Source organism: Chiloscyllium punctatum, chromosome 41 (genome assembly GCF_047496795.1).
Source record: "Chiloscyllium punctatum isolate Juve2018m chromosome 41, sChiPun1.3, whole genome shotgun sequence".
NCBI lineage: Eukaryota > Metazoa > Chordata > Chondrichthyes > Orectolobiformes > Hemiscylliidae > Chiloscyllium > Chiloscyllium punctatum.
Genome location: NC_092779.1, coordinates 25,433,290 through 25,449,563, shown reverse-complemented (window position 1 = coordinate 25,449,563; position 16,274 = coordinate 25,433,290). Strand labels below are relative to the sequence as shown.

At 39.2% G+C, this 16,274-nt stretch overlaps 1 protein-coding gene across 1 annotated transcript in view; it reads left to right on the top strand.

Moving 5' to 3' along the window:
• The window catches only part of zdhhc11 (zDHHC palmitoyltransferase 11), a 95,396-nt gene extending 80,989 nt beyond the window's left edge, over positions 1-14,407 (top strand). The window contains exons 9-11 of the mRNA XM_072560582.1: positions 2,562-2,670; positions 3,616-3,700; positions 11,290-14,407. Coding sequence (XP_072416683.1) covers positions 2,562-2,670; positions 3,616-3,700; positions 11,290-11,684 — 589 coding nt within the window. The 3' untranslated portion in view covers positions 11,685-14,407. The remainder of the gene's footprint in view (positions 1-2,561; positions 2,671-3,615; positions 3,701-11,289) is intronic.
• Positions 14,408-16,274: the final 1,867 nt, after the last annotated feature.

The window sequence follows — 16,274 nt, the reverse complement described above, 5'->3', positions numbered from 1 at the left end:
TTACCACTTACCCTCCTCTCCCTAATTATTAAAACTCTAGGGTTCATAGTGGTCCAGAAACTGAAGTGGACTAGCTGCACACAATCTGTGGCTATTGTCGACATTTAGGGATTAGATGTTCTGTGACGTGTAATTCCTATCCTGAATTCTGTAAGCCTTCCTAACACTTACAAGGGACAAGAAGTAATGATAGAATACACTTCACTCATCTGTGTGAGGAAAGCTCCAACGACACTCAAGAAGCTTCACAATATCCAGATCAAGGCAATTTTTATGTTCAGCATTCCATCCTCCTTCCTAAACATTCACTCCTACCACCACTGGTGCGAAACAGCTGTCATATGTACCAACTAGAAGATGCACTCCACTGCCAGACTGACTGAGAGCAATTGGCTCTTTACGGCCCCTGAAGTAACCTAGAAAGACTCTCAACTTTATCAAACTGCATGAGGGAAGCAATAAATATCAGCCTCTCCAGCAACACCCACATTTTCAGAATTAATTTTTTAAAGGTTTGTGGATTTATACCTTAATATTGTGGGCAGCATGGTGGCACAGTGGTTAGCACTGCTGCCTCACACCGCCAGAGACCTGGGTTCAATTCCCACCTCAGGTGACTGACTGTGTGGAGTTTGCACATTCTCCCTGTGTCTGCGTGGATTTCCTTCCACAGTCCAAAAATGTGCAGGTTAGGTAAATTGGCCATGCTAAATTGGCCGTAGTGTTAGGTGTAGGGGAATGGGTCTGGGTGGGTGCACGTCGGCGGGTCAGTGTGGACTCGTTGGGCCGAAGGGCCTGTTTCCACACTGTAAGTAATCAAAAAAAAATTCTTTAAGGCACCTAAGGGGATACTTGTGAGTCAACAGCTGGCTATGTCCATTACAATTTCCCATAAGAGCATTTTTGTTCAATGAATGGAGCAACTCAATATTAAAAACAAACCCTCTAGACTCTGTCAGTGCCGTGCAATAATTTGTCCATATGTCCAATTAGGTACAATCAGGGCAAGCGGTCAGCTTTCTACAACACAAATGTAACAATTACATGAAGCAGTGGGACACAAGTTAATCTTTCTGATTCCTGGATACTGAGAGATCTCAGTCTTCCCTGGATCAACATGAATACCCATGGTACTTGGTTTAAAACATAGTGTTGGCAATAGACATAGGAGAGGTTGAGGCTCAGTTCCTTAATGGGGAGATAAATAAAGAAAATAGAATCCTTGCCAGGTTTCAAGTTTATTTTATCTCCTACATGAGCATTTATTTAAACACTTTGTGCATGAGTTTGGATTTTGCCAGGAGCACAAGTTCACTGCAAGTACATTCCACGGAATGGCAAAAGCACGTCCTTTAGGTTTATTTTCCAGATCTGTTTTTCATAACTGCTTTACAATACGCTACCATATGTTGTGATATATGCTGTTTCCCTTTGTACAACTTCATCAATATAAAAAGATTCGTTCTGGTCTCTGGATTTATGCCTGTATTACCATGTAGTTGGCTATCAGGAGGGCTGCACATTTGATCTATCTTCCTAACTTTCCATTTCTCTGTTATCATTGTAACTCAATACCTCTCCCTTATACCCAGCAGCTGAGAAGTAAAGGTGCAGAATTACAGACACTGAATTGGTGATGCTGGGCTGGAATTATTTTTAAACCATAAAGAAATCGACCCATCAAGAGGCTGTTATAGCAAGCAAGGAGTGTCATTTGTCAATGGATGCAGTATCTCAAGTGGCCTGTATATTTGTAACTAGTTTCCTTTTATACAACGAACAGATAATGCGTTGGTATAATAGTGTCCCCTAATGTAAGTCAACTGAATTACATATTGGAGATTGTAAAATGTAGTTTCTGTAGATTTTGTTTTGTGCCATTTTATTGTTGATCTCTCTTGACAGTCAGCAGAAGGTTGTGAAATTCCATGTTTTGTGCAGTAGGCACATATTTTAACGCAAACCTCATACATACAATTTAATGATAAACACCTCAGCATAATTGTTTCCTTTCATGAAAATTTGTCTCAAACCCACTGTTGTTGGAGAAAAAGAGTAATGTAGTTTCAAGATAAACAGAGACTTGCATAATAACTTCTAGCTTCAATTACATGTTTCCTCGCTTGGGGAGGAGTGTAGGAGAGGAAATATCACTAGGCAGAATCTATCTAAGATGTATAATTGCAGTGTCCTGCCTGCAGCATTTTGGGTAGCTGTTTATTGCAGTAGGAGCTAATATGTGATGTATAACAAATATAAAGAAATAGAAGCTGAGCTGGCCAGAAGGTTATAGTTTCTTATGATCTCTGCCATGTACCTTCGAGAGTTGTCTGGCAAGGGCTCATTTTACTTGTGTAATAGTCGCTGAGAAATATTCCTAATGAGCAGCAGTTTTTGGGTCTAATGCAACAGGTATAATATTCCAATTGAAATTTCATGGGTTAATGGGTAGAATCAGCAAACAAAAACAAAACGCCAAGGCAAGATTTATTTTCAGTTTAAAGGTTGCCTTTACTAACTTTGTGCACCATCCTGAGATATATCCTTCTTTATTTCACCAGTGCTTTAAAATATCAAGACCAAGGTCCAGTTGCCAACAGACTATCCAACAGTATCTGTCTGGAGACTTCAAGTGTTTCTACAGCTACAAGCTCCTCACACACTGGGCAGGTAACTTGTGGCTCAGTTGCACGTTATTTCCATTGGTTTTTAACAACGGTTTACCAATGTCAGAAAAATCCAATCATAACATTAAGCATTTTCGTAAGGTTGTTGAACATTTTTGTTTTGTTTTAATTTAAATGTTGTGCAGATACTCACAGTTAGTGTACAGCAGTGGGTTGGTCCACAGTCATATCTCCTGTGCAGTTATTTTGATGGGATACTAAGTGTTTCAGTCTGAGGAGATACCAAGCCCATTCTTTGACCTCTGATGAGTTAACTTATATGACAGGCTCCAGGTGACCTTCCTGTGATTGGATTGCAGGAGGAAGACAATTATCCAACATTTACATTTATGATTGTCCCTAACTAATTAGATAATGTGTATATTGACTCTGGGTGAGGGCAGAATTACGCTGGGAAGCGATGCTTCAATAAGCTGTGATGGCTCCTATTATATATGCAGCAATACCAAGTCTGCACCTCACAATATGATAGGTTTGCTGCAATACTCCTCTTTAAGTGTAGTTATGGTCATGTAATAAGTAAAAATGAGACTATTATTCAGGATCAACCGCTAAATTCATGTTGTGATCTGGTAGGGACGAGTAACTTGTTTTAAAAGTTGACAAAGCCTAAGGTCCACATACTTAAGAAGAGAAGAAGGTCACAAGATTCCGTGGTTTTGGAAAAACAATATACTTTACTTTACAAAGGTAGAACACTAAAAGAATCTACAATATACATAATACAACTTATTTTCTCACATCTGTAATCGGCATGAAACAAATATGAGTAACAAACTGTGATTGAAAACCCAACAGAGCACATCAAATGAAAAGTGTAGTCAAGCCAAATCCCACCAATTTCTGGATAGTTTTTCTTTTAATACAGTTGTGGATGCGTACTGTTCTGTTCGCTAAATCCTTTCTCCTATTTCTATTTTGAATCTAGGTTCTGATTAAAAGGCCTAAAAGTGGGTTCAAAGAAGACAGTCATATTGATGAGACTAAATTCACTTCAGAGAGAACATCTACTGGTAGGGTTTTTTAAAAGCATTAATTTTGTTAGTGCAATTGATGATTTACCCTTTTTCTCTTTGAACATTTCTCTAAAGTTTCTACCGATGAGAGAATGTAATTACAGTGTGCCATGTTTACACAGAACTTACCCGTTGTATACAATTTTGTCCTATCCAGCTTTCCATTTCAAAGGTTCTGTTGAATCTGCTTACACCAGGTTTTCAGGAAGTGTAATCCATATCATAGCAATTCACTGCATTAAAAAATTCTCTCATCTGCACCCTTTTTTTGGTTTATCAATTATGTTAAATCTGGATCCTGCACCGGAAACAGTTTCTCCTTACTTGGCCTATCAAATTCCTCTGAATTTTAAACATCTCAATTAAATTTTCCCTTATCTTTTTCTGCCTCTCAAAGCAATAATCCCAGTTTCTCCAGTCTCTCTCCACAACACCAAAGTCACTCAGCTTTGGTCAATGTCCTCTTTACTTTCTCCAAGGCCATGACAAACATGACGAAGAAGTTTAGCTTCGAAAAAGTGAGAGAAAGCGCTCTAGTTTTTTCATATTTTGCCAGAAGATTGACAACTTCAGATCCCCAACCTCAGAATCACACCAGTTCCTGAAAAGCCAAATCCTTTTATTGAGGGAGGAATGTTAGATAATATTTGGTTTGATTTACTATTGTTGCATATAGTGAGATATAGGGAAAGGTATTGTTTTTTTGTTAAAAATCACACAACACCAGGTTATAGTCCAACAGGTTAATTGGGAGCACACTAGCTTTCGAAGCGACGCTCCTTCATCAGGTGATAGTGGAGAGCTCGATCGTAACACAGAATTTATAGCAAAAATTTGCAGCGTGATGTAACTGAAATTATACATTGAAGAATTGATTGTCTGTTAAGCCTTTCATCTGTTAGAATACAGTGATAGTTTCACTTCTTTCATGTGTAAATCACAAAACCCTTTTTTAAAGTTGCATTCTCGGGTTAGCTGTTAACAATGGTGATAGCTAGACAATATGTTGACATATTAGGTAAAAAAGGTAAAAACAATACTCCTGATTCCTGATGAAGGGCTTTTGCCTGAAACGTCGATTTCGCTGCTCGTTGGATGCTGTCTGAACTGCTGTGCTCTTCCAGCACCACTAATCCAGTAATATGTTGACATATTGTCTAGCTATCACCATTGTTAGCAGATAACCCAAGAATGCAACTTTAAAAAAAGGGTTTTGTGATTTACACATGAAAGAAGTGAAACTATCACTGTATTCTAACAGATGAAAGGCTTAACAGACAATCAGTTTTTCAATGTATAATTTCAGTTACATCACACTGCAAATTTTTGCTATAAATTCTGTGTTACGATCGAGCCCTCCACAATCACCTGACGAAGGAGCGTCACTTCGAAAGCTAGTGTGCTTCCAATTAAACCTGTTGGACTATAACCTGGTGTTGTGTGATTTTTAACTTTGTACACCCCAGTCCAACACCGGCATCTCCAAATCTTGTTTTTTTGTGTGCTACTCAGACAAATAATCTCTCACATAATTACATCAGGGTATGATTTGTATCATAATTTCTAGCATTATTAGAATCATAGCACCATACTGGCTCATCAAGACAGGAGGCCATTTTGTCCTACAAACTTGTGTCTGCTATCTCATGTCATTCACTGAACCATTTCCTCATAGCCCTGCAAATTTTTCCTTTAGTTGCTTCTGGTGCCCTTTCCAGAGCAATGATTGAATCTGTTCTTCCTTCCAAAATATATCAGTTTGTGTTTCTCTACATCATATTTCATCTGCCATGCACCTCCTTAATCCACCATCTTGTTAACATTCTCTTCAAGTCAATTACTGGTCTCACTATTCATTGAATTTCTGAGATTGGTTTCATCTGCTTATTTTTAAATTGTGCTATGTATACCCAAGTTTAAGGGATTAATATGAATTCAGAAAGCCTTACTGAGATGTTTTTATCATTGGTGGTCACAGATGAGGTGCCACAGAATTGGAAGTTGGCTAATGTTGTGCCTCTATTCAAGACAGGTGGTAAGGAAAAGCCAGGTAACTTTAAATCAGTGAGTCTGACATTGGTAGTGGGCATGTTGGAGGGAATCCTGAGGAACAGGATCCCCATGTATTTGGAAAGGCAAGGACTATTAGGGATAGTCAACAAGGCTTTTGTGTGGAATGTTATGTCTCAGTCACTTCACTGAGTTTTTGGAAGAAATAACAAAGAGGATTGATGAGGGCAGAGTGGTGGACATAATTTATATGGATTTCAGTAAGGCGTTCAACAACGTTCCTCATGGTAGACTGGTTAGCAAGGTTAAATCATATGGAATACAGGGAGAACTAGCTATTTGGATGTAGAACTGGCTCAAAGGTACAAAATGGAGGGTGATGGTGGAGGATTGCTTTTCATACTGGAGGCCTGTGGCCAATGGTGTGCCACAAAGATTGATGCTGGATCCACTGCTTTTTGAAATTTATATAACTGATTTGGATATGAACATAGGGGCTACGGTTAGAAAGTTTGCAGATAACACCAAAATTGGAGGAGTAGCAAACAGCAAAGAAGGTTACCTCAGATTACAACAGGGTCTTGATCACTTGGGCCAATGCACTGAGGATTGGAAAATGGAGTTTAACTTAGATAAATGTGAAGTGCTGCATTTTGGAGAAGCAAATCAGGGCAGGATTTGTACACTTAATGGTGGGGTCCTGAGGATTGTTGCTTAACAGATAGACCTTGGAGTGCAGGTTCATAGTTCTTGAAAGTGAAGTCGCAGGCAGGTAGGATAGTGAAGAAGGCGTTGGGTAAGCTTTCCTTTAATGGTCAGAGTGTTGAGTACAGGAGTTGGGAGGTCATGTTGTGGCTGTACAGGACATTGGTTAGGCCACTTTTGGAATATTGTGTGCAGTTCTGTTCTTGCAATAGGCAGGATGTTGTGAAACTTGAAAGGGTTCCGAAAAGATTTATAAGGTGCCAGAGTTGGAGGATTTGAGCTATAGGGAGAGGCTGACTAGGCTGGGGTAGTTTTCCCTGGAGCATCGAAGGCTGAGGGGTGACCTTATAGAGTTTTATAAAATCATGAGGGGCATGGTTAGAGTGAATAACCAAGGTCTTTTTTCTGGGGTGGGGGAATCCAAAAATAGAGGGAATAGGTTTAAGGTGAGAGGGGAAATGTTTAAAAGGGACCTAAAGGGCAACCTTTTCATGCAGAGGGTGGTGTGTGTGTGGAATGAGCTGCTGGAGGAAATGATAGACAGGTACAATTACAACATTTTAAAGGTATCTGAATGGGTAAATGAATAGGAAGGGTTTAAAGGGTATGGGCCAAATGCTGGCAAATGGGACTAGATTAATTTAAGATACCTGATCAGCATGGACGAATTGGACTGAAGGGTCTGTTTCCATGCCGTTCAGCTCTATGACTCTAAGTCATTGACACTGATCCTGGAAAACTGCACTGTAAACTTTCCTCTGGTCCAAAAAGCAATAATCTACTAATATTCTTTGTTTCTATTGCCATTGCATAGATTTCAGAAAGACATTGTACCTTTAAGACTGTTAGATGACATAATGGCACGTTATTTCCAACATCCCGCCTCACTTTAAATTTTACATAATGTATAGTCAGTCAGTTCAATCAACCATATATACAAAGTAAATACAGAACCCAAACTATGTGTCAATCTGAGATCTTATAACCGTGTAGCTAGTGTTGTTAATAAATTTCAAGTCAGCTGTATCAACAAGAATCCAGTCTTTGTCGTTTTTGTAACAAGGGCTAAAACACAGGAACTTAGACAGTACCAGACTAGAAATGGTGTTTGACCCAAGAAAGCATATTATAATCAACCTCTTATCCATGCTGTCCATTTCATTCTATAGGCTTCAACTTTGCCAGTAAGATGACACTTTATCAAAGATCATTTGACAATCCATTTACACAACATCAACTGCATTACCCTCATCAACCCTTTCATTTATCTCATCAAAAACAACTCAGTTAACTTAGGGAAGGGTCTCTGCCTCACTTGGCTATTGCCACCGAATCCTATTCACCGGCATTCAGTGGTATATTTCATAGAATCCCCACAGTGTGGATGTAGGCCATTTAGCTCATCGACTGTCTGAACAGCATACCACCCACACTCACCCCACTAACCTTTCTCTGTAACCCTGCATTTCCCATGTCTAATCCACCTAGCCTGCGCATCGCTGGACACTATGGGCAATTTAGCATGGACAATTCACCTCACCTGCACATCGTCAGACTGTGGGAGAAAATCAGAGCACCCAGAGGAAACTCATGCAAGTATGAGGAGAATGTGCAAACTCACCACAGACAGTAACCCGGGGTGAGATTGAACCCCAGTCCCTGGCACTATGAAGCGTAGTGATGACCACTAAGCTATCATGTTGTTCAGTTGATTGGTATTCCCAAAGCGCAAGGAGGAAGCAAAGAAAAGAAGCAGTGGCTCCTTTTCCATCACTCTCCTTCCATTGCAATGGCTTAGAATGTCCTGAGGCATTTGAACAGGTATTCCTCAGCCTTGGCCTGGGTTGAATAGTTAACTTTCCTGCTCCACCAAGAAAACTTAAAACCTTTGAGTTCTTCAGCAACAGCAGAAGATCATGCTATCAAATCATCTGTCAGTAAAACTTACATTGCCTTGCATTTTTTAGAACAAGTTTAGAGGAGTAATAATTCAGAACAACAGTTCCTGTCTGAGATGTCCTATCATTTCATGCAAATTGTGAACTGTTCCTATCAGTTTCTATCTCATTCCTGATGAAGGGCTTATGCCCAAAACATCGATTCTCCTGCTCCTTGGATGCTGCCTGACCGGCTGTGCTTTTTCAGCACCACACTCTTTGAACAGTCTCTATCAGCTCCCACCACTGGGATCTGAACCAGATTTGCCGCATTCGGAATGAGTAGGAAAAGGCTTGCATCCAAAAGGTAGGGTTAATGCAAACTCAAATGGCCAAGTTTTAACTCATAGTGACATCCAGTGACTTTTAAAATATAAACAAAAACAGAAATTGCTGGAAAAGCTCAGCAGGTCAGGCATCATCTGTGAAGAGAAATCAAAGTTAATGTTTTGGGTTCAGTGACCCTTCCTCAAAGGGTCACTCGATCTGAAGCGTTAACTCTGATTTCTCTCCACAGATGATGCCACATATGCTGAGCCTTTCCAGCAATTTCTGTTTTTGTTTCTGATTTGCAGCATCCACAGTTATTTCGGTTTTTACTTTTCATCATAATTTGTTAACTGTTTTGAGTTAGACCCTTAAATAAAACTGACATTTATATTCTCAATTACACAGACAATCTATGTGAGGTCGATAATCTGTTTGATATACAATAATTAAACTCTTTTGCAACCATCTCTTAAGGAACTTTGATTTGAACATAGGGTCACTTTTCTTTCACCAAGAAAACCATTTTGCTTATTGCTGTGTATTACTTTGGAGATACAGTAACCTATAGTTATGCAAAAAGCTGTAATATCCCAGAAATAGCCACAGTAACTTTGAAGAACAAGATTATACTCAGTTACAAACAAATAAGGTATTTGAACCTAGTACAACATTATAAAAACACCAGTTGTTCAGTCACAGAAGTATAGTGAGTCCTTTGAAGCATTAGCTGTGGCTCATTTTTGCGGATCAGTCCCAAGGCTGTAGTCAGAGACTTGAACACATAATCCAAGCCAAAGCGTTGACTGCCATTTTGAGTAAATGTGAAAGATCCCACCTCCCCAATGACTGTCAAACACAAATTACTTCATAGAAATCTTGTGAATCATATTCTCATATGTTAACCGCTAAAACCCCAGGCACAGATAAAAGCAACACTGCCAATGCAATCATGACTTTGCAGGAAATATTGGAGGACTCGCCATGCTCTCAAAGATTTCTTAAATGTCTACCTCTCTCCAGATATGTTACTTAGAGTGCATGCATACTTTGTTTCAAACACTTCTGTGAGTTTATCGAAAATGCTAGATTTGAACACAGTTAAATAAGTATTTCCAATTTACGAGACTTGCTGACTAATGGTGGGGAACTTCATCCTTGAGCAAGTAGCAAGAGTTGGGAAAGTTCCCAAAAATACTGGGTCTACAGGTAGAGAGAGGATATTGACCAATAAGCTTAGAACAAAAATACCTCAATGAAGCTTGGCTGAGAGCAAGAGAACAATTAGAGGGTTGAAACACTTGAGTCACTGCCTTATTGATGGATTGGGCTGTTTGATCTTTTTCACAGTGTTTATTTACAGAAGCTTAAGCGGGTTTGGAATGGTGGTGTCAGCTGTTAGCACTTTAAATGGTCTGGATTATTGACACTTGCATTGCCCTATAGTATAAGAGATTTTTTAGCATCCAAATATAATAAATTCATCGTAATTTCTAACTTAACAAAAACATCCCTTTACCATTTTAAGGTTAATTACTTCCATCGAGTGCATAACGGATGCATGGGCGTGGAAGTGGGATGGAGGCTATGAGAAATGTTTGTTGGGGACAAGGATCAGGAGCTATGCCAAAGTATAGGGTCATAGTGGGCCATGGAGATTGTTTGGGGTGTGCAAACCTTGGTATGGGGATCATGAAAAGGACATTTGAACCTACCTCTTTAAATCTTTCCTCATGTTGGCTAAGGTGCATGACACCTCTGAGGTTTTGTAAATCAGTGACATTTTAAAAATCTGGCCAGACCCCATGAAAATTGCAGATGAATGGGCACTACCCATCTCCAAATGGAGGAAGCCAGGTTGAAGTGCCAAGTGCATGTTCACAAGCAAGGAAGCCTGGAATGAGGTTGGGACTCCTGGAATTGGGCTTTCAAATTTAAAGGACTTCTGAATCAACCTGACTACAAACTTCTGGCCCACAAGTCACTTTCTCACTTCTGGAATAATCACTATATTCTGACCTCTTTATCAATGAATTTGACGTATGAATCTTACATTCATTTTCTCTTTGATGCTTATTCTCCATAACTGAAAGGCAAAAAAAAAATGCTGTTCGAATAAAATCCAACTTGCTTGAGGGTTTGCTGTTCATGTTCATGAAAAGCAAGTTATACAACAACTTGAACTTATATAACCCCTTTAACCTAGTAAAACATTCCAAGTTACCTTTCAGGAGTCAGACAAGCTTTTACATGAAGCCATATAAGGACATGTTAAGATAGATGAACAAAAGCTTGGTTAAAGAAGTTTTAAGGAGGAGATACAAAGGCATTTAAGAAGAAAATTCATACCCTTGGGGTGTACATGATTGAAGGCATGGTCCTCAATGGTGGGGAAATGGAATTGGGGAATTCACAAGAGGTCATAATTGAAGGAATGTAGGGTTCTTGGATGGTTAAGACTAAAGGAAGTTACAGCGACATATAAGGTTGCACCAGTGGGGGATTTGGAAACAAAGACAGGAGTTTGAAATTGAGACGTTAGTGGTCTTGGAGCCAATATAAGTCAATGTATTCCAATTACATGTTGATGTGCAGTGTGTCATTTACCTCTTAAAATATGAATGGATTTGTAACCTGTTGTTTAATTTCTTTTCCTCTTTTCAACAGTTAGCTCTATTCCTGAACCACTGGACAACTCCGATGTAACGCTACAGACTGATCATAAGAGCACTCAAGGGTCTCACCGACGAAGCCTGGAGTCCATAGAAGAAATCCCGGTTGTACAAAACCCTCTTGGTAGTGCTGCTATGGACAATGGACACAGGGACAATAATGGCAATACAGGGAAGTGCTTAGATGCATCTAATCATAATGTGCTTCTGGACAACACTCCAGGCTTGCTGGTGAATCCAAGGGACTCTGTGCAGTTGTGTGTGAGAAGTGTTGGCCAGCAACCAACAAGGACTTCTTTGGTCAGACAGGATAGAGATACTGCTCATCAGAGGCACAGCCAATTAACACAGCAGTCCAGTGATGTTGGGCAGAATACTGTGTCAGGGTGAATTGAAGACTTTCACTGAACGCAACTAAAACTTTGAGAGAGAAAAATAGATCTAAAGCATATAATTTACTGTCGTCTTCTTGTGATTGGCCTGCAGTCAACAGCATCATCAACAGGCTGAGTGCTGGACAAGTGCAGAATTCCAAGGAGTGGAGTTATTTGTCAAAATTGCTCTGTATCCTAATGGTGGCATGATGGGCTTCATCTAACGACAGTGGTGAAAAGCGTGACTTACAGAAGAAAACAATCTGGCTAATTTAAACAGTTCAGACCCCAAATGTCCTCCATTGACACAAGCTGAGTCTGACAGTAGTTAGACTCTAGTAGACCCCATCCAGTAGTGACCCATAAACTCTCCCAACTCCAAACTGGAGACCCTGTGCCAAATTCTGAGGAGTGAGTCAATTATACAGCTGGGTGATCTATGCCACTGAAAGGGCATTTCAGTCCTGCCTACCCCAATCCATTTGTTCACAATAAAATGCCCTGCAGCTATTCCACCGGAAGCCATGTCTGATTCTGAAAAATGGTGATAGGAATATCTTTCACTCCAAGCGAAATACACACAATTGAAAGAAAGGCAAGTGACCTGTTCTGGGATTGATGATCTTTCCCTTAGGACATCTACTTGACCTTATCAGCCACCTGGTGTCAGATCCACTTCGGCCAATTGATGGACTAATTTCTTGAAGAAATCTGAGAACATATTGTGTGCAAACTTCTCCTCTTCCAACCCCACTACCAATTGAGTACTGTTACCCTTGCAACCCCAAGTATTACAGGCCTTAATTCCAATCAAATTTGTAGGTCTACACTGTTTCTGTATTTCTCTTAATGATTGTTAAAATTGTGATTAGCAACTGAAAGTTAGAAGTGAAGTTGAGCAACAGAAATGATTACCTACTTTTTAAAATAAAACTCAATTTATATCACTTAAACTTAATACACTGATGTAAGTTCACCTTCATTCACACCACATTGGCAAATGATCCCTAGTCCAAGAGAATGCTGTTTCCATAAAATGGCATATGATATTTCTTTAACATACTGGCTCAGAAAAGTGCATGTGACTTTCTCATGGTCAAAGTTCCCATGAAAACCTGCTCACATGCAGAGCCTATCATTGCTATCCAGAGTTAGGTACTTTAGACCGAACTGCTCACAAAGTTCAAAATGTCCGTTTTTTTTATCTGCACCCATCAAGGAAATCTTTAACTTTCTACATTGTCCAATCTTATGAAGATGAGAGTTGCTTTTTCCCGAACTAATGTGAATGTAAATCTGCTTGGCTGGCAGCTCTGCAGTCTCAGCAGTGCCAGGATCGAGTGGTGAGCACTGCAGGGGTGATAAGCAGTCCCTGAGGAGGAAAGGTCATGGAGCCCAAACTCCGAGGCAAGGTCAATATTTTGGATGAACCTGTCTTGCAGACACTAGGGAAGGAGGGAATGGATGGGGTAGTTCCAGTGGGCACAAGGACCTAAAGAATACCCTCGAGAAAGTACTCCCCAACCCTTCATTTTTCTGCCTGACAGCAGCCCATACAGTTAACACTGTTGGCTGCTCTCTAAGCTTCCATCTTCCCTTACCAGACATGAAGTAACAATAGGAGTGGAATGAAAGCAGGAAGCAGCCATTACTTGGAGTTAGTTAGGGGCCTGAATAGGTGGATGAGTTGTCTAGCACTTATCCATAATATGGGAGACAGGTTGGGCATGCGACAGTGAGAAGGTCATCCGTTTTGGTTTATGAGCTCCCTGACTTTCAAACATGTTGATGGCAGATTTGTAAATGTTACAGTCCTACGGATACAGTATGTTGATTTCCTTACACAGAAAAATGCAACGGAGGACAATGGAAATGAAAGATCTATTGTAAAAGTTTGCTGTCTCATGTCAGATGTCCCATGAAAATTTAGCAATAAATTATGGATATAGCTAACTGAAGTACTAAGTGACATTTTACTCTACCTTTATTGCACAAAACATACAAACAAATTCAATGCAAAACAGTTTATTTTGAAGCATGTGATCAATCAGGGAAACCACCATCTATCATGATCTGTCACAATCTGTCATAACAGAAGACCCACAGTCATATCCAAAAATTAAACAGAAACAAATGAATGGAGGAGCTCTCTGAATTGCATAAACTGCAAATGCACGTACTGTGTAGCCTGAAGGTAGGGTTGGTGACGGCTGGAATGGATTATGGCTGTCAGAAATCCCGTAAGCCTGCACATTATTTTGTGGGCTCCTGACAGGTTTCTGCACACCACTAGAGATCCCAGTTTGAGAACCACTGATCCACACTAATCCATATAATGCCCTTTAACAGTAAATGCAAAACAGTTTCTCCATAGTGAATTTCAAGTATTTTGAATGAGACTAATTTATTAAGCATTTTGTAGAATATTAAAATACTTGACTTATTGTGTTTTCAATTTCCTGTATTAATATTTCTAATGGAAACTCCCGATGTAAACTGCCATGGTGTAGCAAGACCTTCCATCAAGGACTTCCCTTAATGATCTGTTCATGGAACTGTACCACTTCCATTGGCAGCAGGATATAATTACAATGTGACAAGTTAAAATAGGGAGTTTCCATTAGAAATATTGACATAGGAAATGATCACACAAAAAAGGGCACCGAGGCTAAATTAAGTCTTCGTGTCTTGAGTCGAAGAGTGTGGTGGTGGAAAAGCACAGTGAGTCAGGAAGTATCCGAGGAGCAGGAGAGTCGACGTTTCAAGTATAAGCTCTTCATCAGGAATTCCTGATGAAGAGCTTATGCTCGAAATATCGACTTTCCTGCTCCCAGGATGCTGCCTGACTGGCTGTGCTTTTCCAGCACCACACTCTTCGGCTCTGATCTCCAGCATCTGCGATCTTTACTTTCTTCATGTCTTGATCCAATAATCCACCTTCCTTGAATCCTACTTCTAATAGAGAGGATTAATAATAGTTATCTGGCCATTAACATGTTGCCAGAGGTGATAAATATTAAAATTAAAAAGTCATTGAAAATCATTGAAAAAAGCATTTTAAATAGTAATCTTCAAAGAATCATAATTTCTCATTTTTTTAAGAGGACACCCAGATAAAAATGAACAATTGAAAAATAAACATTTCAGTGTTTATCATGTTAAAACTTAAGTATACCAGCTCGATCTGAGCAAATTCTTGCTAGAAGGATTTGAAGAATTATTGAGATGAAATTAAAGTAGTATCCACTGGTGTTGTACCAAAGAACTCCTGAATAGTTGCAGCATGGTCTCGACATGCCATCTCCTATCAGTATAATGAATAGATTATGCAAATAAATTTAGATTTTAATTAAAGTCATTAAAATGCACTCTTGGTGAAAATATATGTGCTAAATTTGTCACTTTTTAACATTTGTAGCCATATGTCTGATTGTGTTTTAGTGCCTACTTCATGAAACTTGAAAAGATTTTAAATGTTTTAGTGTGTGTATAACTGGATTTCAGTCATATTTTTGAAGTCTTTCACCGGTTTTGAAGCATTTTTAAACTGTTCCATTGTGTTGTTGCAGGATAGTCTGCCATGTTTTAGATCAATTGCAAATTTATTGTTTGTTATAAAGCAGAGTTGTCCAGTCTATTAGCTAGATGTGGCTAATTGGAAAACAGATGTGGCTAATTAAATAAAACCTAATAATGGACACTATCATTGGGCATATGATTTTCTCTCTCATGTTAGCATGGTATATGCATGTGAACTGTGACCTTTGTGTGCATTTGTTTTAAAATAGATGAAAGGTGGTGTATCCAAGTATTTTTTGAATGTTGTGAATATATGATTTTGATCGTTGAACGATGCTAGATTTTACTAAATAATATGGTTCTGTAGCAGTATTAATTCCTTTGAGCTAGATTTAATGTGTTCAGAACTAACTCCAGATACTTGAAAACTTAATCCAAGATAACAGCCCCAAGTGCTATGCTAAGAGTGTGCTGCATGGCGTATAGTGTCATTTTTTTATAGGTGAGATGTGAACAGAGGTTATGTCTTCCTCTTAAGTGAATGTAAAAGTGTGATACCTGGAACTGGGTTCAGTTTTCCAGTTGAAGTCAAGCCAATGTTCTAAATAGTCTTAAATTAATTTACTTGCATTTGTATTCGCTGTCTCTATTCATAAAGCCTAGGATGCAATTTACTTGATCAACTACCCTCTCACCCTGTCCTGCCACCTTCAATAATTTGTGTGCAGATGCTTCTGTTGCTGCACCCACTTTAGCATGGAACCCTTTATTTTGTATTGTCTACAATCTTAATCTTTTTTGCTAAAATTGAAATAATAATGCACAGCCTCATTCAGTTCTTTTCTTGTTTCATAACTGTTTTATTAACTGCATTCTGATGTATAGTCAGTGAAATTGTCATAAATATAGTTTGGGAAGAAGCAAGAAATATTGCATGAAACAAGAATTGTATGTGATGGCTGTGTAGCCAGCATGAAACTGGAAGTAATTTGCTTGCATCTTAATTCTCTTTGTTAGGTGAACTGTAAGAGTTTTGTTAAACAAGCTGTAATTACGCGCTTCTTAAACCTTTTCCCCGGTGGAAGGA